A 26,426-nucleotide genomic window follows, 5' to 3' on the forward strand; every position below is an offset into this window, starting at 1 on the left:
CCTGGGTTCAAGCCCGGGTCAGGAAGATCCCCTGGAGAAGGAAATGGCAACCCACTCCAGTATTCTTGCCTGGAGAATTCCATGGATGAAGGAGCCTGACAGGCTACCGTCCATGAGATCACAAAGAGTGGGACATGACTGAGTGACTTTCACTATTAACCATTAAAGTTGCAAATGCATATGTTCTCTTTGACCCAGCAATTACACTTCTGGAGATTTGTAAAGATATACAAATATTTGCAAAGATATACACTTTGCAGCTGCTCTATATTCTGACATGGAAAGATCTCCTAGATACACTGTAAAGTAAAAAAAAAAAAAGGGAAGTGTACATCATGCTACCTTTTGAAGCAAAAAGGAAAAAATAAGAGTACACATTTGTATTTATTGTACACAAGAAAGAATATGTTAAGGAACTAAATGTTAAGAACAGAGGAGCCTGGCAGACTATGGTACATAGGGTCGCAAAGAGTCAGACACAACTGAAGCAACTAAGCAGAAGCAGCATGCAAGCATTATCTAAAATGCCCAGTTCCCAGCAACAACAAAAAATTACAAGACATGCAAAGAAACAGGAAAATGTGACCCATATATGTAAAAAAAAAAAAGTAGGCAACAAAAACTGCTTATGAGAATGACTAGATGCTGGATATAAAAAAGATTTCAAAGTAGGTATTATAAATATGTTATAGAACTAAAGGAAAGCTTGATTAATTAAAGAAAGGCAAGTATAACAGCAATGCCATATCAAACAGGGAATATCACTAAAGATAAATTTTAAAACAGAACTAAATGTAAATTCTGCATATGACAAATACAGTAACTGAAACAGAAGTAGTATATGATGTAGAAAGAAGCTCAGACTGCAAAAAAGACGCTTGATCCTCAAGGGGTAATGTGTGTTCTTACAAGATACACTCTAACTCTGTACATGTTTTTAAAAGCTGTAACACTCAATAATAAAATTAATGAATACCATCTGTAACGTAATCATAAACTCTCTATGATACTTCTTGGATGATACCCATTCTGATACACAATCGGCATTTCTTTAAAAAGAGTGATACTATAATAAGTTAATCCTCAAATATTTCATAATAGTATGAAAAATCTTACTGGTCTGACGTCACCACAGGAATTGGTAAACTGTCGAGCCAAGCCAAAATCAAGCATATAACATTTCCGACACGTACTAGGAAAGCGACCCATGGCAAAGTTTGACTAGAAAATAAAGGACGAAAACATACCTATTGTTATTACATGTAGTCCTTATATCTTATCCTTCCTGTATTTTAATTCTTCTATTTAAACTCTATATAATACACATCCCACTTCTACTGCTCTAGTCAATGTTTATTGGATATTAACACATAATTTTGCTGCAGGTTCTATTAATGCCTAAGATCAGGTGAACTTGAGCAAAAAAAATTTATGTGACTATTATAAAATTACATAAAATACAACACTGATTTCATTGGAGTCAGTACTCCAATAAGTTTCTTGAAATTCTAGTCTAAGTCACTACTTAAACAAACACCCAGCCCTTACTTTTTAAAATGGGAAGAACTAGGAGTGAACGAAATAGAATATATAGTCCAGAAATTGAAATGAGTTTCCTATAAGCATCATGAAGCTGAATTTCACTAAGTGCAAAAATAAAAATATAATTCAAGGAAACATAACAGACTTAAGGACAATGTATTTTCCATTCTTCCCTTAACAAAGATAAATGTGACATTAAATGACCACAAGTTTGCAAAACTGGGTATAATAAGTAAAGGAATTTATAAAAGCAAAAGTCTAATTGTTATAGAATTGTTAGCTTTTATTTTAAAATACTGTTCTAGTTAGGGAGCTTTCTAATCAAACTGGAAACTCTTCAATTACCATGGTTCTCAAATAATGACATTTAACTTGACATGGAAATAAAAGCAGGAAAAATCTATATTACATTAAGTCTGACTCAACTACGTTAATTTTAGCTGTCATTTTCATGTAAACTGTTTAATTTTTGAAATCATGTAGCAACAGATGGGTAAAATTTTCAACTGCAACAAGCAACACAATAAATTTATAGTAAATACAGTATATCAGAAACGGGTCATTTGCCCTGTGAGTAATACAAAAACCAAGAAGGAGAAAATAAAAGCATATTTAACAGTTACAGAAATCGCAATTTCTAGGAAAACAGAATAGAAAAAAATACTATATTGGCACTGTAGCACTCAGGAGAAAAAGCAAGCTCTTTTATAATTGATGGTTTCTTTCAAGTATAATTTGTCACTTGAGAAATAGTTCAAAGAACACAACATCTAAAAGCAACATGCATCTGTATTTTTAACCAATATCAGAAAAAAGAAATCCAAAAATGACTATCAATTTAGGTGTAAGGCTAAGTATCAGTTTTAACACATAAATCAAACATTAGTTATTTTTAATTTGGCTGCTGAGCAACACTTTCATTGTTTGAGAAAAGCTCTTGATTATAAGTTATAGTCTATAATTACAATTTTTAAAAAATTAAAAGGCAAGTTATAATACACTTCTAGTTTACATCTCTGCCACGGAAATTGAAATATTATCTTGTATTTAACATAGAAGCCTACATTTGTAATTTACTGTGTCCCATCATAAGACTGGGCTTCCCAGGTGGTGCAGTGGTAAAGAGTCTGCCTGCCAGTGCAGGAGACACAAGAGATGTGTGTTTGATCCCTGGGTTGGGAAGATCCTCTGGAATAGGAAATGGCAACCTGTTCCAATATTCTTTCCTGGAAAATTCCATGGACAGAGGAGCCTGGTAGGCTACAATCCATAGAGTTGCAAAGAGTCTGACACCCTGAGTGACTGAGCACACACACACACATCCTAAGACCAAGAGTACTAAGCAAACTCATTCTGAGCTCTGGCAGGAAAAGGCCCCCTACCGGTTTGATGTCTCGGTGCAAGAATCCCACAGAATGGATGCTCTCAATAGACTCCAGAATCTGTCTACCCAAGCGAAGAGTAGTGCTAATGGTGAATGTGCCCCGGGACTGGCTCCGGCGTAGATCTGCCAGATTCCGGCCCTGTGGAAACCAAATAAACGCTTTCAAGTACGCTACTGAAAGCATGAGAGAAGAGCAAAGAATCATTCGTTTACCATTAAAAGATGTTTTGACTGAAATAGCAAGGATTTTATCTGAATCATGATCCTCTCACTCAAGAGAAGAATTCTCTTAAGATAATGTATAAACATTACAGACAAATTTAAGAATAACCAAAGTTTTTTTAAAGTTGTTTCCTTTTTTTAAACTTTTTTTTTAAATGAAGGACTCTTTAAAATCTATAGTATTTCACAATTTGCAAGTTTCACGCACATGATTTCATATAATGCCATAAAAACACTTTTCAAAAATCTCCTATCCCTCTCCCCACTGTGAACCTGCTTCTTTTTTGTTCTACTCACTAGTTTGTTATAATTTTTAGATTTCACATAAAAGTTATATCTTATAGTATTTGTCTTTATCTTTTCTACGTCTATAACATATTATGTTCCTGAGTCGTCATGTTTCCCTTTGTCACTGATGTCATAACAAAATGTAGTCTTGATTACATAAAAAAGATACACATACACAGGGCAGTAATTCCTCATTATTGCCTAACATATATTCCTATACAAACTACTTAACTTTTCTATGTCACAGCTTCCTTATAAAATGGGGCCAATAATACTTACCTTATACTGTTTTATAAGGCTTAAACAAGATCCATGTAGTGTCTGGCACACAGTAGGTACTCAATAGGTGCTAATTACTATTATAAATAAAAAGGTATGAAACAATCACAGCAGTAGATAAAAGCAAAGAATTTATCTAGTCTGTGCCAGATGTATTACATTCATGACTGTATTTGGTCCTTAGCACCCTAAACAAAAGTTGCTACACCAATATTTCAGATGAGGATACTAAGGCTCAGAGAGTTTAAATAATGTTAACCTGTTAAGATAAAGTTGTTCTTCAAATCTAAGTCTGTTTAACTGGAAAGTGTTCTTTTTCCATTTTACAGTACTGATCTACCCAGAAGACTCCTTATTGAGTAGGTAACAAATCAGCATTCTGATTGAGAGCAGGCTATGATGCTGCAGTTCCACCTGTAGCATTTATATGAAGAATTTATATTCATAGTAATATGGAATGAATATTATTAAATAAAAAAGGAAACTCATTTCTCCCTAAATAATGCTATAAATTTAACATGATCCAATAACTATGCAAGAGGATTTTATTATTAAAAATTTTAAACATACTCAAAAGGAAAGAAAGTAATATAATGAACCCTCATATACCTATCCATCACTCAGAATTAATAATTATCAATTAATGGCCAATCTTTTTTCATCTGTTATCCACCCCTCCTCTCCCCATATGTAACATACAATGTCTCCCTTCCTACACACATATACTGGACAATTCTCATGTAAATTTTAACCTAAATTTCATCTACATATATTAGGCAAAGAAATGAAAATATATAATAAAATCAAAGAAATTATATGCCAGAAGTTCTATCACAAAAAATTTGAAACTGGAAATATCAATATGAGCCATGATATATTTTTTCTTGTAAAAAAATTTATATACCCTGAACCTATCCACTTGAAAAGAATTTAAAACAATGACCAACCCAATTGGAGGGACCCACAGCATCTAGATTCTGGTCTCTAAACACCATTTCTCATTAGGAGGAATCAGAAAGTAAACTAAAGTCGCTCAGTTGTGTCCGACTCTGTGCGACCCCATGGACTGTAGCCTGCCAGCTCCTCTGTCCACGACATTTTCCAGGCAATGATAGTGGAGTGGGTTGCCGTTTCCTCCTCCAGGGTCAGAAAGTAAGGATGCTGTCAAAGCTCCCTACTGGGAGCCAATTCATTTTTCTGAAAACTTGAAATTAAAAGAATCAAACATTAGTCCTGCCTTTCTGTGTGAAATGTACCTAAGGATAACCTAATAATTGATGGAATGCTTTTAAAAGAATTCCAGTAATAAAGAGGAATTGTAAAATTATAACTATACATTTGCAACCCCACTGAAGTAAAGAATTTTGGCAGTGATTACTAACAGGTTGATAAAACCTAAGAGAAAAATCAGTTGCCTGCGATGTGGGAGACCTGGGTTCGATCCCTGGGTTGGAACGATCCCCTGGAGGAGGGCATGACAACCTACTCCAGCATGGCAACCCACTCCAGTATTCTTGCCTGGAGAATCCCTATGGACTGAGGAGCCTGGGGGGCGATAGTTCATGGGGTCACAAAGAGTTGGACATGACTGAGTGACTCAGCACACACAAGAGAAAAATTATGGGAACTTTAAAATGGATGGACCTCAGAACCTCACTGATTCAATCTTAGCACAACTAAAAGAGACAAGCAGACACTGTCTGCTGATATAATATAAATAGGAAGCACACAACCCATCTCTGAAGTATTCTAGCAAAATAAAACTGGAATCTGATCTAATCACAAATTTATAGAAAATATAGGGGACAGAAGAATATGTTAAGTATTACCACATGGAGACAATTAGCAAAATCCAGAGCATGGAAACTTCTGCATAACAAATAATTTTTTTAATCAATGACAATACAAACAACAACAACAAAAAAACTTAAGAAAAAAAAATGAGAGGGAACTTTTAAAAAGAGGCTTAAGAGGGACTTTCCTGGTAGTCCAGTGGCTAAGACTCCAAGCTCCCAATGCAGGGGGCACAGGTTCAATCCCTAGTATCCCTGGTTAGGGAACTAGATTCCATGTGCCACAACTAAGATCCTGCATAAAAACTCCTCATGCCACTGCTGCTGCTGCTAAGTCACTTCAGTCGTGTCCAAGTCTGTGCGACCCCAGAGACGGCAGCCCACCAGGCTCCCCGGTCCCTGGGATTCTCCAGGCAAGAACACTGGAGTGGGTTGCCATTTCCTTCTCCAATGCATGAAAGTGAAAAGTGAAAGTGAAGCTGCTCAGTCGTGTCCAACTCTTTGTGACCCCATGGACTGCAGCCCACCAGGCTCCTCCGTCCATGGGATTTTCCAGGCAAGAGAACTGGAGTGGGGTGCCACTGCCTTCTCCGACACAATGATGATCAAATCATCCACAACTAAGACCTGGCACAGCCAAATAAATAAATATTTAAAAAAAATAAAAATAGGGACTTGCCTGGTGGTCTCGTGGTTAAGAATCCACCTGCAATTGCAGGGGACACAGATTTGATCCCTGGTCTGGGAAAATTCCACATGCCGCAGAGCAACTAAGCCAGTGCGCCACAACTACTGAGCCCACATGCTGCAAGTACTGACGCTCACACTCCTAGAGCCTGTGCTCGGCAACAAGAGAAGCCACTGCCAGGAGAAGCCTGTGCGCAGCAAGGAGGAGTAGCCCTGGCTGGCTGCGATTAGAAAAAGCCTGCCTGCAGTAGCAAAGACCCAGCACGGCCAAAAATAAATAAATTAATACATACATAAATCTTTTAAAATTTTTGTTTAAAAAAAAAAAGAGGCTTAAGATATGCATATCCACCAAATACAATGTGTGAACCTTGTCTGGAACCAGGTTCAAGTATAACAAATATAAAAATAAGTGAGAGACACAACCAAGAAAATGGGAAGACTGACTTGAAAAGATATTATTGTGTATTATGGTTACTAGTGGGAAAAAAAGAATCCTTGACTATATATTGATATATTTATGATAAAATATGACTTCAATTTGCTTTTAAATCATCTGAGGAAGGAGAAGAAAGGCAGAATACAACTCTAGTTTCATTTAATTTTTTCCACAATAATAAAAAGCTTAAAAATACATGGCAGCCCTGATGTTAGGCAATCTAGATCTATATCTGTTCTGGTTACAGGATTCAAAACATTTTTTGCCCTTTCCTAGGTGATATGCTTATCACAAAATACCATCCTTTGGCTATACTAAGGATGATCACATAAAGCCTCAGTGGTGACAGGATAGCAAATGAGACCTGACCACGGTCTTCCTAGTAGATATAAGAAAATAAACGTGTGTGACTGCTTGAACCCTATTAGATTTCAGACCCATTTTCATGGTAAATAGCTAGAATTTCTACAGGAGAAATGGGATTATTCCTTAAAAATTTAAAGGCAGATATTATATAACTGAATCACCAGGAGGCAAAAGACTAAAGTTAGCTTAAGAACAAGGAGGGTTTTTAGAAGAAATTAGAAATGTTGGTGAGAAACTGGGTCTGAGCATATAAATTTTATCAAAATATATGGGGACCCCCTGGCAGTCAACTTTAATATGTCAAACAAGAGAAAGAACCCTCAAACAGTTATAACAGCTTTAGTTTTATCTCAAATCAAGTCAAACATATAGAGGTTAATGGTGGGTTAATTTTTTTATGATGGGGAAAAACAAAACAAAACAGCATGCAAGTCAAAACAAAGCATTCTTAGATGAGTCCACAGGAGCTTGCCAAAGGTCAGAGAGCCATCATTGCCTCATATACACCATCCTCCTTAGTTTTCCATACTTGCAGCTTTCTCATTTCCAGAAGTGAGATTAAGGTGAGTGTAAATAAAATAAAAAAGACTATATGCTAGGACTGAAAGAGACTCTGCAGACTTAAAAAGCATCTCCACATCGTCCAGTCAGTAGTAGCCTATACACAAAAATAAAGAGTTTTCTCTTATTGTGCCAAGAATATTGGCCCAAGGTGTCCATCAAGTAAGTCCTAACACCCATCAAATCAGTCAGTCCCAGGAAAACCTCAAGCCTCCTTGAGCTAAAGTCTCTTCGTTTGCAAAATGGGGGTAAAACCTGCCCTATCCTCTTCAGGGGAAATGATAATAATCAAGTAAGATGCATAATAAATTCAGAAGAAAAAAACTATAAGATAGCATACAAAAGTTATATTATTATTACAGGCTAAAATGAGAGACAGCAAGGTCCATATTAATGACCTAAAAAGATACAGGGATTCTGCTTCAAGTAAAAAAACTATGCTGGCTCAAGAGTAGTGAAACACATGACTCAGAGACATCAAGACAATAGTCTGTAGGAAATTAATGTCTATAGATATAAATCAAATGCTGAAGGATAGCTGAGGGAAACAAGAGAAGCCCTAACAAGAAGAGGAAGAATTTAGGCGAGGATCTATGCCTCTGAAATCACTACTAAGTAGTTAGGTTGAAAAAATAAACAAAAGAACCAAATGCCTAAAACAAACTTTGCTAAAGATGAAGGGAAACCCTGAGAACTCTTAAGTTCTCTTAAGTTAGGCAGCAAAGTGAACCATGGCTTTTCCACTTTGATGGTGAGTACAGGTTCAGAGCTGTGTGTGCATGCGTGTGTGTATGCATGTGCACGTGCATGTGTTCATTCAGGGGCAGAGGCAGAGGCAGTGTCAGAGAGAAAGGGCTGATTTCCCTCTTTTTGCTGCAGTCATTACTTCAATGCTCCATTTCTGAATTTCTGTCATCTGCTACCCAACCCAACTCCACTCCCCATCTCAAGGACAGGAAAACAGAGCTATGTTAATAGTAAAGAGAAAAAACAGCATTTCTCTCCATCTCATTTTAAAATTTTCAAACAGTCAAGGTTGATATTTGTGAAAATGGGAACCTAGAGTTCTTAACATAATAAATGGTGGAGAAGGAAGGGACAGGAACAGGGCAAAACTCATTATATCTGGTAATCCATGTGGGAATCAAAAATTTGGCAATGATGACAATCAACAAAGATGTGCATCAGAGAAAACAGTTGATAAAGACAACCCTTCCATCTTTGCAAAAATCTGTTATCACCAGGTCTGTTTAAATATATACCATCCGTATAGTATAAAAGATTCTGCAATGATACCAAGAATTATACCAAGAATGATATCAATGATATCAATTCTGCAATTGATACTCGTCAATTTTAAGAAACATTTTCAAAGTAACCTACCTGCAACTGCATGACCACGTAGTTGAATCGATCATTCCTCCCACAACCAATAAATCTACAAACATGGTCTTTCCCTGGATAAAAAGAAAGAAAAAAAGATACAAGACAGTAGACAGGTTATACTATAGTTTCTCTTCTTAGAAATTAATAATTTATTTTTCTGTATAGTATTTTAATGATTGAATATAAAAACCTGTCTTAAGAATCTTAACGATAGGCAACTAGTATTATTCAAAATTCCTACCCACCTCTCTCCATATCCTACACTGCTCTTTATATAGTAAAGTAAGTGTTTACTAAATGAATAAACAAATGAGGGGACTAATGAATGATAATTTATTTAGGAAGGAAACAATTAGGAGGTCATTTCAAATCAACTTGCTCAGACATGATACATATAAAAGAAAGAAGAGCTATAAACAAGAACTATGTTAGGAATATATATTCTGGATTTTAGATATGGCCTGCCATTCACCATTATAGATTCAGTGAATCACTTCATCTTTCTGGGCCCCTTGATATGGATTTGCTCAGTGGTTTTCAACCTGAGTTTCACATGTGAAATCCAAGGAGGTGCTAGTGGCTGGGGTCCAGAGCGAAGCAGAGGTGGAAGAGAGAGAGACTAGGCTTCGGCATCTGATTCAGAACAGCAAACAAGGGTCCTAAAAGAGGATCAGGTCTGGTGGCTTCCAGGACCAGAAGAGGGAATCTGGCTGGAGAACAGTGAATGAAAGGAGGGATGGGATAACAGAATGAGATAATACTGGAGAAACAGGCAGGCACCAGATCCCGGAGGATCCTGGACTCCATAATAAGGAATGTGAACCACATATATAGGTCAGTGTTTTCTAACCCTAGCTGCTTATTACAATTATCTGGGGAACTTTTTTAAAACTCCTAAACTTTTTTTACTGAATCAGAATCTATGGGGGAAAGATACAAGATTGAGCTTTCAAAAGTTCTCTGACCCAAAAGCAGACAGGCCATGGATGTTTTTGAAACATCCACGTATTTGAAAACTACTGCTGAGTAGTGTGAGAAGCATCTAAAAGATTTTAACAAAAAGAAAAACACTTAAAACATTCCATTTTAGAACATCGCCATGGTAGCAATGAGGAAGACAGACTATAGAGAGGTCAATTATGGAGGCAGAATGGTCATTCTAGGGACAGTTACAATATCCCAAGAGAGAACAGGGCTTGAACCTCTTTTTAATCTAATGTATTACAGTAGGTATAGAAAAAAGAAACAGGATAAATTGGAGAGATGCTAAGATGTAGTTACTGACTAGAAATGGGCACAATTAAATAAAAAGTTGTACCGAAACAAGAGAATATAGTAAGTTGTATAGATTTTAAGGGATATCAGAATGTTGAGTTTGAGGACAACCAGGTGAATTCAGCAGACAATTGTAATTTCAAGCCTGAGACAAAACACTGAGCTCCAGAAATTTACTGGGGAATGACTGGTTCATAGAAGGCAAATGGAACTACAAACATAAATGGAAGATTTCCAAGTTGAAAGAATAAAGAATGAGAAGACAAGAAACTTAAGAACGGAATTCTAGAAAATGAACCATCTGAAAAGCATGAATAGAAATAAAAGAGCCCATGAAGGAAACAGAGTAATAGCCTGAAAGGCAGGAGAAAACTATGAGAGATAAAGGTCATAGAATTCAGAGGTAGAAGTGGCCAGGGGCTGAGGAGTGCTCAGTAATATAAACAATTAGGAAGTTACTGGTGAGTGGAAGGGGCAGAAGCCAGTCCATAATGGGTTAAAGAATAAATGGAACATGAGACAATGAGGGCAATCTTTGAAGAAGCTTCCCAAAAAGTGAGGAAGTCACAACCAAGAGCCATAAGGACAGACTTTAATAGACAGATGAGGAATATATCCCAACATTCAAAAAGAATTAGTCCACTAATTTAAAATATAAACACAATCCAGGTTTAATTTAGTTAATGAGTCCACACTTCTCTTTTGCATCTGGGTTATCACATTGTTCTCTCATTCTCTGTGCTTCTGTTGAAAGGGGTCATAACTAGCAAGAAAAAGTACAATGGAAACAATAATTCACAATGTGTACGATGTATGTATATCACTTTACATACATTTGCAAAATAAGTCATCTAATAAACTGTAGTAAGAGTGAAAGGATAAAATGACTGTCAACTGGCAACTTACTCTTTTCCAGCTTCAAAGAAACAAACAATCGTTTTAAAGTATTTTCTTACTACCCATTCCTCAAAACTCCAACTTCTTATTAAGATAACAATTAAATGCAGTATCTCTATTACAAAGGTATTTAAGTCATCTAATAACAAAAGGTCATACTAAATTTAACTCCTCTTGGAATGCTCTTTCTAAAATATCTTTATAAGTAATACAAAATACTATTTATCTCTTGATATTAAAACCACCCTACTTTTAAAAAGATAAAAATCAAATAAACTAGACCTTTACTGGGTAACCAAAATACAAAGTCAGTAGCAAATTTTCTAGGATTCCCCAGTACATCTTCACTGCATTAGGTAAGAGCTTAATGAATTCTTATCATACTTTATAACATAGTGTACCCACTGCTCTTATATTTTAGATATATGCAATTAATGAAACTACTTATTAAAGTTAGTTCATTAAATATGTACCAATTTTTGGAAGCATGGAGAAACTAGAATTTAATTGAAACAGTAACTCTTCACCACCACTTATAGCAGTTCTTAAAATAACTTTATAATAACTAGTACAAACTGAAGTATCATTCCATGAATACAGGGGTCCTATCTATGTTGTTCTGTTACTACCCCACAGTACCTGGCGAAGATATTTGTGAATGAACAAACTAATGGAAATAATAACTATAATAAAAATAATATTAATAATAATAAAGCATGCACAATATGAAGCATACTGTGCTAGGCATTATATTAAGTGTTTTATATGTACTTAATCCTCACAAAATCACTGCAGATGGTGACTGCAGCCATGAAATTAAAAGACGCCTACTCCTTGGAAGGAAAGTTATGACCAACCTAGATAGCATATTCAAAAGCAGAGACGTTACTTTGCCAACAAAGGTCCGTCTAGTCAAGGCTATGGTTTTTCCAGTGGTCATGTATGGATTTGAGAGTTGGACTGTGAAGAAAGCTGAGTGCTGAAGAACTGATGCTTTTGAGCTGTGGTGTTGGAGAAGACTCTTGAGAGTCCCTTGGACTGCAAGGAGATCCAACCAGTCCATTCTGAAGGAGATCAGCCTTGGGATTTCTTTGGAGGGAATGATGCTGAAGCTGAAACTCCAGTACTTTGGCCACCTCATGCAAAGAGTTGACTCATTGGAAAAGACTCTGATGCTGGGAGGGATTGGGGGCAGGAGGAGAAGGGGATGACAGAGGATGAGATGGCTGGATGGCATCACTGACTTGATGGACGTGAGTCTGAGTGAACTCCAGGAGTTGGTGATGGACAGGGAGGCCTGGTGTACTGCGATTCATGGGGCTGCAAAGAGTCGGACACAACTGAGCGACTGAACTGAACTGAACTGAATCCTCACAACTTAAATGCCATAAGTATTATTATTGTCTCTATTTTTCCAATTTGAAAATGGAGGCTTGGTGAGGTTAACTACTGTGTCTAAGACCCCACAGCTGGAAGACGATGGAGCAGTTTGATCCCAGAGTTTTTGTTCTTATCCATTATGCCAGGAATAAATGAAACAGATTTTAAAGTCAAGTAACACCTTGTAAATAAATATTAAAACTAAGCAGTAAATAAAGACTGTGACAAAATATGGGCTTCCCTCATAGCTCAGCTGGTAAAGAATCTGCCTGCAATGGAGGAGACCCGGGTTTGATTCCTGTGTTGGGAAGATCCCCTGGAGAAGGAAATGGCAACCCAATCCAGTATTCTTGCCTGGAAAACCCCATGGACAAAGTAGCCTGGCGAGCTACAGTCCATGGGGTCTCACGAGTCAGACCGACCTAGCAACTAAACCACCACCATGATAAAATACAGACAAGGAGATCCACTATGTGCCAAGTACTAAGGCAAGCACTAGGAATACACGATAAATTAAATAAGATCATGCCATCAAGGAATTCACAGCCTGGATATATAAACAAAAAATTACAATATGTATTAGTTAGTATGATGAGCTCTGCATTACAGACAAATTACTGTGGATACACAGAAGATGTGAAAATTTTATGAGGCTTTTCTAGAGCTAAATCATTAGATTTTAAATAATTAATAGAGTTAACAGACTAGAGGGCTAGATAAGAGGCTGAGGTGGGGGGGATGCTGAGATAAGAAAAGTACACTAAAGTCTTGTATGCCACATAAAGGAATTTAGATCTGACACATAATGGGTGGCAGTTGGGGGTGGGGAGAGGTAGTTCAAAGGTTTTCAAGCATGAGAGCAACATAATTTGGCCTGTATTTTGGAAAAGTAATGCTATTCACCATTAGATGCTGGTTTATGGAAGAGCTGAAGGCAGAGAGATATTAGGAGGTTACATCAGATAAGGTAAAAGATAAGGAAGGTTCAAATTAAAGCACTGAGAGTGAGAATTTAAAGAAGAGGAAAGATTTCAAATTAAGCTTTAAGAGACAGAATAGAGAATGCAAACTAGTACAGCCACTATGGAGAACAGTGTGGAGATTCCTTAAAAAACTGGAAATAGAACTGCCTTATGACCCAGCAATCCCACTGCTGGGCATACACACTGAGGAAACCAGAATTGAAAGAGACACGTGTACCCACTGTTCATCACAGCACTGTTTATAATAGCCAGGACATGGAAGCAACCTAGATGTCCATCAGCAGATGAATGGCTAAGAAAGCTGTGGTACATATACACAATGGAGTATTACTCAGCCATAAAAAAGAATACATTTGAATCAGTTCTAATGAGGTGGATGAAACTGGAGCCTATTATACAGAGTGAAGTAAGCCAGAAAGAAAAACACCAATACAGTATACTAACGCATATATATGGAATTTAGAAAGATGGTAACAATAACCCTGTATGCCAGACAGTAAAAGAGACACAGATGTATAAAACAGTCTGGACTCTGTGGGAGAGGGAGGGGGGGGATGATTTGGGAGAATGGCATTGAACATGTATAATATCATATATGAAACGAGTCGCCAGTCCAGGTTCAATGCAGGATACAGGAAGCTTGGGGCTGGTGCACTGGGATGACCCAGAGGGATGGTACGGGGAGGTAGGTGGGAGGGGGGTTCAGGATGGGGAGCACGTGTACACCCATGGCGGATTCATGTTGATGTATGGCAAAACCAATACAATATTGTAAAGTAATTAGCCTCCAATTAAAGTAAATAAATTTAAATTAAAAAAAGAGAGAGAGACAGAATAGACATTATGTAAGAGAAGAAAGTGAATGAAGCCTTTTAAGTTAAGTGGACAAAGTAAACTGCATTAATATACACCAAGACAAAAGTATGAGAGAGGATAATGATTTCTGGTTGGGGATTTTGCACTGATTTATCTATGGAACATGGAAGTTGTGTTAGAAATTTAGGGGTAGAGTTTAACAGAGGTCAACCATGTAAGGCCTCCCAGTGGCTCAGTGGTAAAGAATCTGCCTGCCAATACAAGCAGACACAGGTTTGATCTCTGGGTTGGGAAGATTCCCTGGAGAAAGAAATGGCTACCCACTCCAGTATTCTTGCCTGGAGAATCCCATGGACAGAGGCACCAGGTGGACTACAGTCCATAGGGTTGCAGAGAGTCAGACACAACTGAGCACAGACACACAACCATGCAAATAGACCTATGTATTGTCAATGAGGTAGGAGTTGACTGCCCAGAGAAGACAGATAGTTTGAGAGAAGGACACCAGTTAGGACACCAGCACGTCAGGGAAAGAAGAAGGAACTAGTGAAGGAGACTGAGAAGGAAATCTATTCAGATTTTCCATTTCTTCATGAGTCAGTTTCAGCAGTGCAGGTTTTTCTAGGAATTTGTCCATTTCATGTAAATTATTTAATTTGTTGCATTGTAATTCATAGTATTCCCTTATTATAATTCTTTTAAAATTCCTGTAAGGTCTGTAGAAATGTCCCCTCTTCCACTCCTGATTTTAGTAATTTCCGTGTTTTTGCTTCCCCCCCTCTTTGTCTGTCTAGTAAAGGCTTGTCAATTTGTTCATTTTTTAAATAAAAGAACCAATTTCTGACTTTGTAGAATTTTCCCCATTGTTTTTCTAGTCTCTCTTTTATTAATTTCCACTGTAATCTTTCTTATTTCCTTCCTTCTGCTTGCTTTAGGTTTAATTTGCTCTTCTTTTTCTAGTGTCATAAGGTAGAAGGTTAGGCTATTTACTGAAAATCTTTCCGGTTTCATGATATAAGTGTTCACTGCTATAAATTTCTTTCTAAGTACTGTTCAAGATGTACCCCATAACTTTAGGTATCTCGTGATGATGAAGTTTTAACTAAGCAATCGGTAGAGCCAGTTTTGAATCTTAGAAGGTAGGGCCATTAATGCCATATATTATGCAGGACAACCTATTATTTTTCTTTGAAGGAGACACAATACTGCTGGAAAGAAAAAAAGCATTAGCTTCAAGTTAAATTTCAACTCTGCCACTTAATAATTATGGGACTTTGATCAAATCTTGGTTTCCTCAACAGAACTACTTAAAAAAGTTAAATGAGATAATATATTTATAAAGCATTTTCTTGATCAACTATTCAGTGTTCATTCCTCCTTGCTAACAGTACCCAAATTTCCCTTTGGAAATGATCTTCCCCTGTCTCAATGGATTTGATTTACTCAGGCAAGGTGGGACATTAATTGCTCTAAGCCAAACAGAATAATCTAGAAATAGAGATCAAGCTCAGCTGGTAAAGAATCCACTTGCAATGTGGGAGACCTGGGTTCGATCCCTGGGTTGGGAAGATCCCCTGGAGAAGGAAATGGCTCCCATTCCAGTATTCTGGCCTCAGGAATTCCATGCACTGTGTAGTCCATGGGGTCACAAAGAGTCGGACATGACTGAGCAACTCGCACTTTCATTTCACTTGATGATGGGAAGAAAACTAGATATTCAAGACTGGAGACAATCAATGCATGATATTACTCTAATAAGTATAACTTTTTCCGGGATGTTATAATCAGAGCAAAACTCAATACCTTCATATAATTACAAGAGATATTATATTTGAATATAGGCCCCTTCCAGTTGCTATGGGCAATCGTCTCTCAACTGTGAAAGAAACCAACATGAGGATAAAGTTCACAATATGGAAGAGATAACTGCAGGGGAAAAGAGTGTCAGATGGACAGTCATATGCAAAGGAATGAAAAGCAGACTCAATCTTATACCATATACAAAAATCAACTATCAAAAATCAACAATCCATCAAAATGGATTAAATACTTGACCGTAAGACTTGAAACCACAAAACTCATAGAACAGATCACAAGGGGTAAGTTGCTTGACATCAGCCTTGGAGATGACTTTTTGGACTTAACAACAAAGGGCAAAGATGGCAAATGCAAAAATAAACAAGTGAGATTACATTAAATCAAAATGTTTCTGCACAGCAAAGGAAACCACTAAAATATAACTACATCATATATCACCTCTGAATCTTTCAGCTTGGCATGGAAGAAAACTGCATGTGCTCAAGACTGCTTGAGTTAAATATTAGCTTTTTCACCTGCCAGCTAGTTATTTAATCTCAACAAGCCACATGAAGAATAACAACAGCAGTTATGTCAAAGAGCTATTGCACAAGTGGAATCAGCTAAATAAGGTATTTCTAATACTTAATATACTGCCTGGTACAGAATAAATACTCAATATATGCTCCCTATTACAATCACTAAAGCTTAGTAATTTTGACCACTAATTTTGGAAGGAAACATATATAAACTCAAATCTTGACTCTACTGAGCAGGCTCACCTAGCATGTGCCTCTCTCTGAGGCCATCTATTCTGTCATATCTGACTGTCCTTCAGTGGACCAGGCCAAACATGTCCCCTAATGTCACTGCCCACACACTAGTCATTAGATAATCTCCCTAAAATAACTTTTTATCATCTGCCTACTCAAGAAACCATAAACAATAATGCCTGAAGAGATTAGATTAAAATGGTGAGCCTGGATTTCAAGATTCATTCTACATTACTTACCAAACCTCATTTCCTTCACTTTAACAAAAATTATACACTCTGATGAAGTTGTTTCTTTTTTTATTCTCCCTCACAAATGTTCTACCTTATTTTTTGTTCACATTATTTCTCTCAACCTCATCTCCTCAAATCAAATGCAACTCTTAAAATCTAAATATCCCTATACGAGGTAATATCAACAAATTATTAACTCAGGATCAGATTTTCAGATATTTAGCAAGTTAGTCACCTAGCCAGGCACTGAGGGGTAAAAAAATAAACAAGAAAATTAAAATAAGAGTTCCCTAGAAATAAATACATAGAGTCTGGTACACAGATGGAACTAGAGAAAGAAGAGAAGTCAGCAAGTCAGCACTGATCACTAGGAACCATAGGTTTTTGACCACAAGAAAATACAGGATGGAAATATATCAACAAACCAATTTTAACTTTCTGTTTATGTGTCTTCTCTTAGAAATCTGCTAAAACACAAAGGGAAGTCTGAACATACAAGCCAGATCTTTACTAGCCACTGAAAATATCACCACTAAGGTTTTTTCTTAATCTGCTAGCTTTTGACTACTCTAACCCTACAGGGAATGCTTGAGGTCTGTCACCAAGCTCTGTGCAAAAGAGAAACAATGAGTGATATCTCCAGCCAAAAAAGACCATAAGTAAACTTAATTTAGACAGGTAATATCTAAAGATATTATAGGCAAAGTAGGATCTCACCAGTTAAACACAGATTTTAACTGTGATACAGAAAGGATTTCTATTTATCTAAGGGAAGTAGTAACTATATACTTTTTGTTCTTAAAGGAAGAGATATGCTATATGCTTAATGAAATGCACATTACCTAAAGAATATCTTTATTTTTACGATTTCAGATGATCATCTACTACTTTTGGTTTCAATTCAAGAGCTTAAAACTTCGGCAGGTGGTGGTGGTGTGGTGGTCTACATCTTAATGTTAATTTTTTTTTTGAGTTATTAGATTTCTTTGGAGTCCTAATGTATTTTGGAAATTCAAAAACTGAACAAATCACAGATGGTGCAGTGGATTAACAATAAAAATAATCTGAAATCTTCAAGGGTAGATGGCATCCAGTTCACTACATCAGATTGTACTTTTCTCTCCACTTCTCAATAAAATTTTTAAAAATTTTTTTAATTGGAGGAAAATTGCTTTACAATGCTGTGTTGGTTTCTGCTGTACAACAACACAAATCAGTCATAATCATACATATATCATCTCCCTCTTGAGCGTCCCTTCCTTCCCCCAATCCCACCCCTCTAGGTCATCACAGAGTACCAGGCTGGGCTCCCTGTGAATCCTAGTGTTAAATATTAATATGTCGCAAAAGGCAAGCAATTTTACACGACTTGCTACTAGAGGAAAGTAAATCTATCAAAAAGGGCATCAATCATTTTTCTTTTTAAATAAAAAAGCCATTTAGTAATAAAGTGAAAAGCTGAGCTAAAAGTATCCCTAACCCACTAAATGGGGATGCTCTAGAATTCACAGAACAAACTCCAGGTCAGTTACAAATTAGCAAATAAGGGGATTCTGCAAAGCTGGACAATTAGACTGCTAAGAATACAACAAAATTAGCTTCCTTATCCATCTATCATTTACTCCTCATATTTACCCACTCCTCACCAAAACCAAACCAAATCTACCCTAATAATAACTCATGAAATATCCACACCAATGGGAGATAGAAAAATACATGGTATAGGTCCTATCCTCAAAGAATTTACAATCTTATTGAAAGCAATAAATGTATTATAAGACCAATATGGGCAGTACAGAACAAATTATAGCTTATAAAAACAAAGAATAAGCATTACAGAGAAAGCAAGAAATTAGATAAGAATGCATCACAGAGTGTGCAGCTTGACTGAGTTAACTTGACAGTGATACAAAAAGACAGGAGGGTGTCTTCTAAGCCAAGTCCCACATAAAAGTAACTGAGACAAGAAGTCTAAGGAATAAAGCTCCTACCAGTGTTCATGAGGATGCCCATCTAATAACCCTTAGGTTCTCAGTAGCTCATCAGGAGCCAAAGGCAAAAGAAGTTTTTAGACTCTTCAATCCAGATAGCCATCACAGGGAATTTCATCATTTAAACAAGACTATCCTACCACAATGGCCAACTTAAATCTAGCAGGCTTTTATGATTCAAATGAAAAAAAAATGAGCATGATTTCCTCATCTTATTTTTTAAATGTACTAAAGTATAACAAAAATGTATAAACAAACATATGTTTTAAAAAGGAGAGAAAAGATAAAGAATTAGGAGACCACTACCTCAGGTGGCTCAGTGGTAAAGAATCCACCTGCCACTGCAGGAGATGTGGGTTCGACCCGTGGGTTGGAAAGATGCCTAGGAGAAGGAAACAGCAACTTACTCCAGTATTCTTGCCATGAGAACCCCATGAACAGTATGAAACTGCAAAAAGATATGACACCAGAAGATGGGCCGCCCAGCTTGGAAGGTGACTAATATGCTACTGGAGAACTGCAGAGAGCAATTACTAACAGCTTCAAAAAGAATGAAGTATCTGGGCCAAAGCAGAAATGACACTCAGTTGTGGACATGTCTGGTGGTGAAAGTCTGGTGCTCCAACGCTGTAAAGAGCAACACTGCATAGGAACCTTTAATGTTAGGTCCACGAATCAAGGAAAACTGGATGTAGTCAAGCAGGAGGTGGCAAGAGTGAACATCGACATTTTGGGAATCACTGAACTAAGATGGACAGGAATGGGTGAATTTAATTCAGATGACCATTATATCTACTGTGGGTAGAATCCCTTAGAAGGAATGGAGTAGGCCTCATAGCCAACAGAGTCTGAAATGCAGCAGTTGGCCTTGGAGGACAAAATGATGCAGGGCAAAGGCTAACGGTTTGTCAAGAGAACACATTGGTCATAGCAAACAATCTTTTCCAACGGCACAAGAGATGACTCTACACATGGACGTCACAGATGGTCAATATCCAAATCAGACTGATTGTATTCTTTGCAGCTGAAAATGAAGCTCTACAGAGTCAACAAAAACAAGACCTGGAGCTGACTGTGGCTCAGATCATGAACTCCTTATTGCAAAATCCAGGCTTAAATTGAGGAAAGTAGGAAAACCAATAAGCCATTCAGCTATGACCTGATTCAAGTCCCTTATGATTATACAGTGGAGGTGACAAATAGATTCAAGGGATCAGATCTGTTAAAAAAAAAAGTGTCTGAAGAACTATGGACAGAGGTTCATAACACTATACAGGAAGCAGTGACCAAAACCATCTCAAAGAAAAAGAAATTCAAGATGGCAAAGTGGGTTGTCAGAGGAGACTTCTCAAATAGCTGAGGAAAGAAGAGAAGCAAAAAGCAAGGAATATATACAACTGAACGAAGAGTTTCAGAGAAGAGCAAGGAGAAATAAGAGGGACTTCTGAATAGCGTGAAGAAATAGAGGAAAACAATAGAATGGGAAAGACAAGAGATCTCATCAAGAAAACTAGAGTTATCAAGGGAACATTTCATGCAAGGATGGACATGATAAAGGACAGAAATTGTAAGGACCTAACAGAGGCAGAAGAGATTAAGAGGATATGGCAAGAATACATAGAAGAACTATACAGAAAAGGTCTTAATGACTTGGATAACCACGATGATGTGGTCAGGCACCTAGAGTCAGACATCCTGGAGTGTGAAGTCAAATGGGCCTTAGGAAGCATTACTACAAACAAAGCTAGTGGAGGTGACAGAATTCCAGTTGAGCTATTTCAAATCTTAAAAGATGATGCTGTTAAAGTGCTGCACTCAATACGTCAGCAAGTTTGAAAAACTCAACAGTGGCCACAGGATAGGAAAAGGTCAGTTTTCATTCCAATCCCAAAGAAGGGTCGTGCCAAAGAATGTTCAAATTACTGGATAATTGCACTCATTTCTCATGCTAGTAAGAGATTATGCTTAAAATCCTTCAAGCGAGGCTTCAAAAGTATGTGAACTGAGAACTTTCAGATGTACAAGCTGGGCTTAGGAAAGGCAGAAGAACCAGAGATCAAATTGACAACAATTGCTGGATCATAGAGAAAGGAAGGGAATTCCAGAAAAACATCTACTTCATTGACTACTTGAAAGCCTTTTACTGTGTGGATACAACAAATTGTGGAAAATTCTTAAAAAGGTGGGAATACCAGACCACTATACCTGTCTCCTGAGAAAGCTGTATGCAGGTCAAGAGGCAACAGTTAGAACCGAACATGGAACAGACTGCTTCAAAACTGGAAAGGAGTAGGACAAAGCTGTATATTGTCACCCTGTTTATTTAACTTATATGCAGAATACATCATGCAAAGTGCTGGGCTGGATGAATCAAAAGCTGGAATCAAGACTGCTGGGAGAAATATCAACAACCTCAGTTATGCAGATGATACCATTCTAACTGCAGAAAGTGAACAGGAATTAAAGAGCCTCTTGAGGGTTAAAGAGGAGAGTGAAAAAGCTGGCTTAAAACTCAACATTCAGAAAACTAAGATCATGGCATCCAGTCCCATCACTTAATGGCAAATAGATGGGGAAAAAGTGGAAGCAGACAGATTTCATTTTCTTGGGCTCCAAAATCCCTGCAGACAGTGACTGCAGCCAGGAAATTAAGAGACGCTTGCTCCTTGGAAGGAAAGTGTGAAAGTGCAAGGCGCTCAGTCGTTTCAGCAAACAGTCCAACTGTTTGCCATCCCATGGAGTGGTTCATGGGAATTCTCTAGGCCAGAATACTGGAGTGGGTAGCCTTTCCCTTCTCCAGGGGATCTTCCCAACCCAGGGATTGAACCCAGGTCTCCTGCATTACAGGCAGATTCTTTACCAGTTGAGCCACAGGGAAGCCCAAGAATACCGGAGTGGGTAGCCTATCCCTTCTCCAGCGGATCTTCCTGACTCAGGAACTGAACCAGGGTCTCCTGCATTGAAGGCAGATTCTTTACCAACTGAACTATCAGCAAAAGATGCTTGCTCCTTGGAAGGAAAGCTATGACAAACCTTGACAACATATTAAACAGCAGAGACATCACTTTGCCAACTAAGGTCTATATAGTCAAAGCTATGGTTTTTCCAGTAGTCATGTATGGATGTGAGAGTTGGACCATAAAGAAGGCTGATCATCGAAGACTTCATGCTTTTGAACTGTGGTGCTGGAGAAGATCTTAAGAGTTCCTTGGACAGCAAGGAGATCAAACTAGTTAATCCTACACGAAATCAACATTGAACATTCATTGGAAGGAATGATGCTGAAGCTCCAATACTTTGGTCACCTCATGAGGAGAGCCCACTCATGGGAAAAGATCCTGATGCTGGGAAAGACTGAAGGCAAAAGGAGACAAGGGTGGCAGAGGATGAGATGTTTAAATAGCATAACCAACTCAATGGACATAAGTTTAAGCAAACTCAGGGAGATAGTGGACAGGGAAGCCTGGCATGCTGCAGTCCATGGGGTCACAAAGAGTCAGACATGACTTTGCAACTGAAGAAAAACAAAATGGCTAATGATTCTAAGCATCTTTTGCTGAGCTGATTTTCCATTCTATATCCTCTCCCAAAGCCCACTAAAGATTTTTAATTGGATTCTTTTCTTATTGTTGAGTTTTGAAGTTTTTAAATATTCTGAATATAAGTCCTTTGTAGATATGTGATTTGCAAGTATTTTCTCCTGGTCTATAATCTGTCTTTTCATTCTCTTAATAGTGTCTTCACAAGCAAAATACTTAATTTGACTCAGTCCAATTCATCAGCTTCTTCTTTTCAATCATGATTTTGGTGTCATGTAAAAGAACTTCTTGCTTACAGCCAGCTCACAAAGATTTTCTGTGTTTGCTTCTAAACACTGGATAGGTTTATATTTCACATTTGGATGTGTGGTACTTTTCAAGTTCATTTTTGTATAATGTGTGTAGTTTAGGTCAAGGTTTACTATTTTGGTATTTGGATGTCCCACTGTTCCAACACCATTTATCAAAAGTGCTATTATTTTTCCACTTTGCAACTTTGTTAAACATTATTGGCCATATTTCTATGAGTCTACTTCTGGAATCTATTCTAGTTTGGTGATCTATATGTCTATTCCTTCATCACAGTCTTGACTGTGGTAGCTTTGTACTAAGTTTTAAAATCATGTAGCTTGATTTTTCCAACATTTTTCTTTTTTAAAATTGTTTTAGATATTCTAGGTCCTTTGTCTTTCTATAAAAATTCTAAAATCGGTTTCTCTATCATGAGAAACCAATTGTTGCTATTGTTATTGCTTCAAATCTATAAATCAACTTGAGGAAAATTGATGTCTTAAGTATAGTGAATTTTACAATTCATGAATACAACATGTCTTTCTATTTATTTAAATTTTCTTTTTAAAAAATAAATTAGGAGGGGACATATGTATACCTATAGCTGATTCATGTTGATGTCTGGCAGAAACCAACACAATACTATAAAGCAATTATCCTCAATTAAAAATAAATAAATTTTTTAAATAAATAAAAATTAAAGAATTTTAAAAATAAGGATTTTACATTTTCACCATAAAGCTCTCATAGTTATTTTGCTACATTGATACCTAAGTATTTCATTTTGGGAGAGCTACTATAAATGGATTTTTTAATATTCCATTTTCAATTATTTATTACCAGTACACAGAAATATGATTTTTTGTGTGTAGGCTGACCTTGAACCACTTACTAAACTCATGTATTCCAGTTATTTTTTCTGGATTCCTTGGGATTTTATAAATATATAATCACACTATCTGCATAAATAGAGACAGTTTTATTTCTTCCTTTCTAATCAGTATGTCATTATTTCTTCAAATATTTTTGCCATACCAGAACCATTATCTTCACATTCTGGGTCTCTGACAACACAAATGTTAGACCTTATGAGAGTTTCAGGATTTCTGAGGCACTTATTTTTTTCTCTGTTCTTCAAATTGGATCATTTCTATTTACTTAACTTCACTGACTTATTATGTCATGTCCTCTCTGCTATCAAGCCCGTTCAGTGAGCTTTTCATTTTCATTACTGTATTTCTCAATTCTAAAATTTCCATTTAGTTCTTCTTTACATCTTCTATTTCTTTGCTGAGACTTTCTATCTTCCCACTCATTCCTAGAATATGGTCATAATATCTGATTTTAAGTCTTTCTGAGATAATTTTAACATCTGTGATTCTGGCACTGGTATCTCTTTTCTGCCTTTTCCCAAGTGAGTGCAGATTTCACAGGTTCTTTTTAAGCTGAGTAATCCAAGATTGTATTCTGGACATTTTGAATATAATCTTTTGAGAATCTGGCTCCTATTTAAGTCCCACCAAGAGTGCTGGTGTTTTTATTTTAGCCAGTAATTGACCCAGCTGGGTTCACATTTCAAGTTCTGACCATCCTTCTGTAGCCTGCATTTCCAATTTCAGTTTAGTGTGCAAAGCCTTTGAAGTCATACTGAATGTATTCCATAACTGTCCCACGCAGTGTCCAGTTTGGGGCTTGGGAGTGGTCTATCCCATAATTTGGTCCTCAGTGTGCCATTCAGGATCACACTCAAGCACGCACAGCTTGGAAGTCAGCTCAGGAGTCTGTGAGCAATTTAAAGTGGTCACTTTCCCAAGCTTCTCATTCACCTGCAATCCTCTGGATTCCTGGGGCTTCCTTTTTTCAGCTTCCTGCAGAAAGCTAGGGCTTCATTAGCCCTATTCTTCCATATACTTCCCATAACCATGCCCACATCAGGGCCAAGCAACAGAAGAGCAGAAGGGAAACGAAAAGCAATGGGACTTGCCCCACTCTCTTGAGACCACAGCTCCTCCAATCTGAGAGGAAGGTTCCTATCCTTCCGAGATTCAGGCTCCTGCCTGCCCCACTGACGCCACTGCCCAGGACTGCTTGAGGCCTGGGGTGCAAGAGAATGAAGAAAAAGGGGGAAAAAAAGAAAAAAGAGAAGGATGTGGGATTGCCACATTCTGAGTATTAGGAGACGTCTTTCCTCTTCCTTGGGTCAGAACTAATGGGATTCTCCTGGTGCTTTTTCTGTCCATGTTAATAATGCTCACGTCCAAGTTTCAGGATACATTAAGTTCAGGCTGGGGCATACTGGAAGAAAAAAAATGGTAAACTCACCGACGGTTCAGTAGTACTTTGAATTCTGGTCTTCTTCCCCAATCTGCCTCCTACTATTTATTTTTCAGAGTCCTCAAATAGCCACTCCAAGCATTCTGTCCAGGTCTTACAGCTGCATTCAGTGGGAAAGACAGGGTGAAGTGTGCTTACTCCATCTTATCTGGAACCAGAACCTGGACTACTGCTTCTCATAACAAACTTTGTAGAACTGACTGACTCAACTACTTGTTAAATTTGATCATAAGAAATTAAAATTTTAAAGTAAATATATCCTGTAATAATCTTACTGAGGAAAAGGGAACAAGCAACTTAACAGGATCACATTATTTTAAGCATATATACTTTTGGCTATACAATTATTAGGAAAAAAGTGAAGTTCTTAATTATACTTTGCTTTACTTCTCTAAATCTTATTTTACCTAGGGATTTTTGTGAATACTAGGACTGTTATAAAATTTTTAAAAGAAGGAAAAAAAAAAAAAAAAGATTTATTGAAAGTATGACTCAGAGAAAGCCCAGTGCACTTGAGAAGCTATAAAGTGTTAAGGAAATTGAAAAACAGTTCAGGATGACCAACACTAAGTGTAAGCCCAACAGTTTCAAGAAAACAGTACAGAAAAACAAGCAGATATCAACTCAAGGTTTTGTATGCCATGTTAATTTAAAGTGGGTATAAAGAAAGCAAAGGAAGGCCCTGAAGTGTTTTAGCAATGGACAGGGAGTGACATGATTTTCTTGAAGGATTACTCTTCTGCAGAACATAAAAGTGTATAGAAAATGAATCTTATTGTCTGACTCTAAGCTGGGGGGTCTCATCAAGTTGGAGAACAGTATATACAGTAGGACTCCACATGTGGTTGGGGGTTATGGGTAGGGAGGGAGATTTTATACACACACATGCACATACAGACATGCACACATACATAAAATGTTATGATACACATCATATATAATTGAATGATTACATATCATATATATCCATAAATCATGTGATTGTATTAATTTATATCTTATTATGATTCTATATAACATATATATGTATATATTCATGTATGTAGACAAATGGATAGATTAAATATGTATTGAATGTTTCAGGAAAAAACAAAAGAAACCAGTAAAAGTGGTTAGAGAGGAGAGTGAAAGGGCTAAGGGAAAAAACCTTTTACTTTTTACAGTACTCTT

General features: G+C 37.1%; 1 protein-coding gene across 6 annotated transcripts in view; it reads right to left on the reverse strand.

The window, feature by feature from the left end:
* TTBK2 (tau tubulin kinase 2) overlaps positions 1 to 26,426 on the reverse strand; it is a 134,631-nt gene that overhangs the window by 51,615 nt on the left and 56,590 nt on the right. For 4 of the 6 annotated variants that reach the window (XM_027553664.1, XM_027553663.1, XM_027553662.1 and 1 more), the window contains 3 exons: positions 8,945 to 9,018; positions 2,925 to 3,065; positions 1,117 to 1,221 (listed from right to left, as the gene is read on the reverse strand). In XM_027553664.1, coding sequence (XP_027409465.1) covers positions 1,117 to 1,221; positions 2,925 to 3,065; positions 8,945 to 9,018 — 320 coding nt within the window. Of the gene's footprint in view, positions 1 to 1,116; positions 1,222 to 2,924; positions 3,066 to 8,944; positions 9,019 to 25,244; positions 25,357 to 26,426 lie in introns of all 6 variants that reach the window. The other 2 variants (XM_027553666.1, XM_027553665.1) reach the window with 2 other exon arrangements.

This window comes from Bos indicus x Bos taurus, chromosome 10 (assembly GCF_003369695.1).
Source record: "Bos indicus x Bos taurus breed Angus x Brahman F1 hybrid chromosome 10, Bos_hybrid_MaternalHap_v2.0, whole genome shotgun sequence".
In the NCBI taxonomy this organism is placed as follows: Eukaryota; Metazoa; Chordata; class Mammalia; order Artiodactyla; family Bovidae; genus Bos; species Bos indicus x Bos taurus.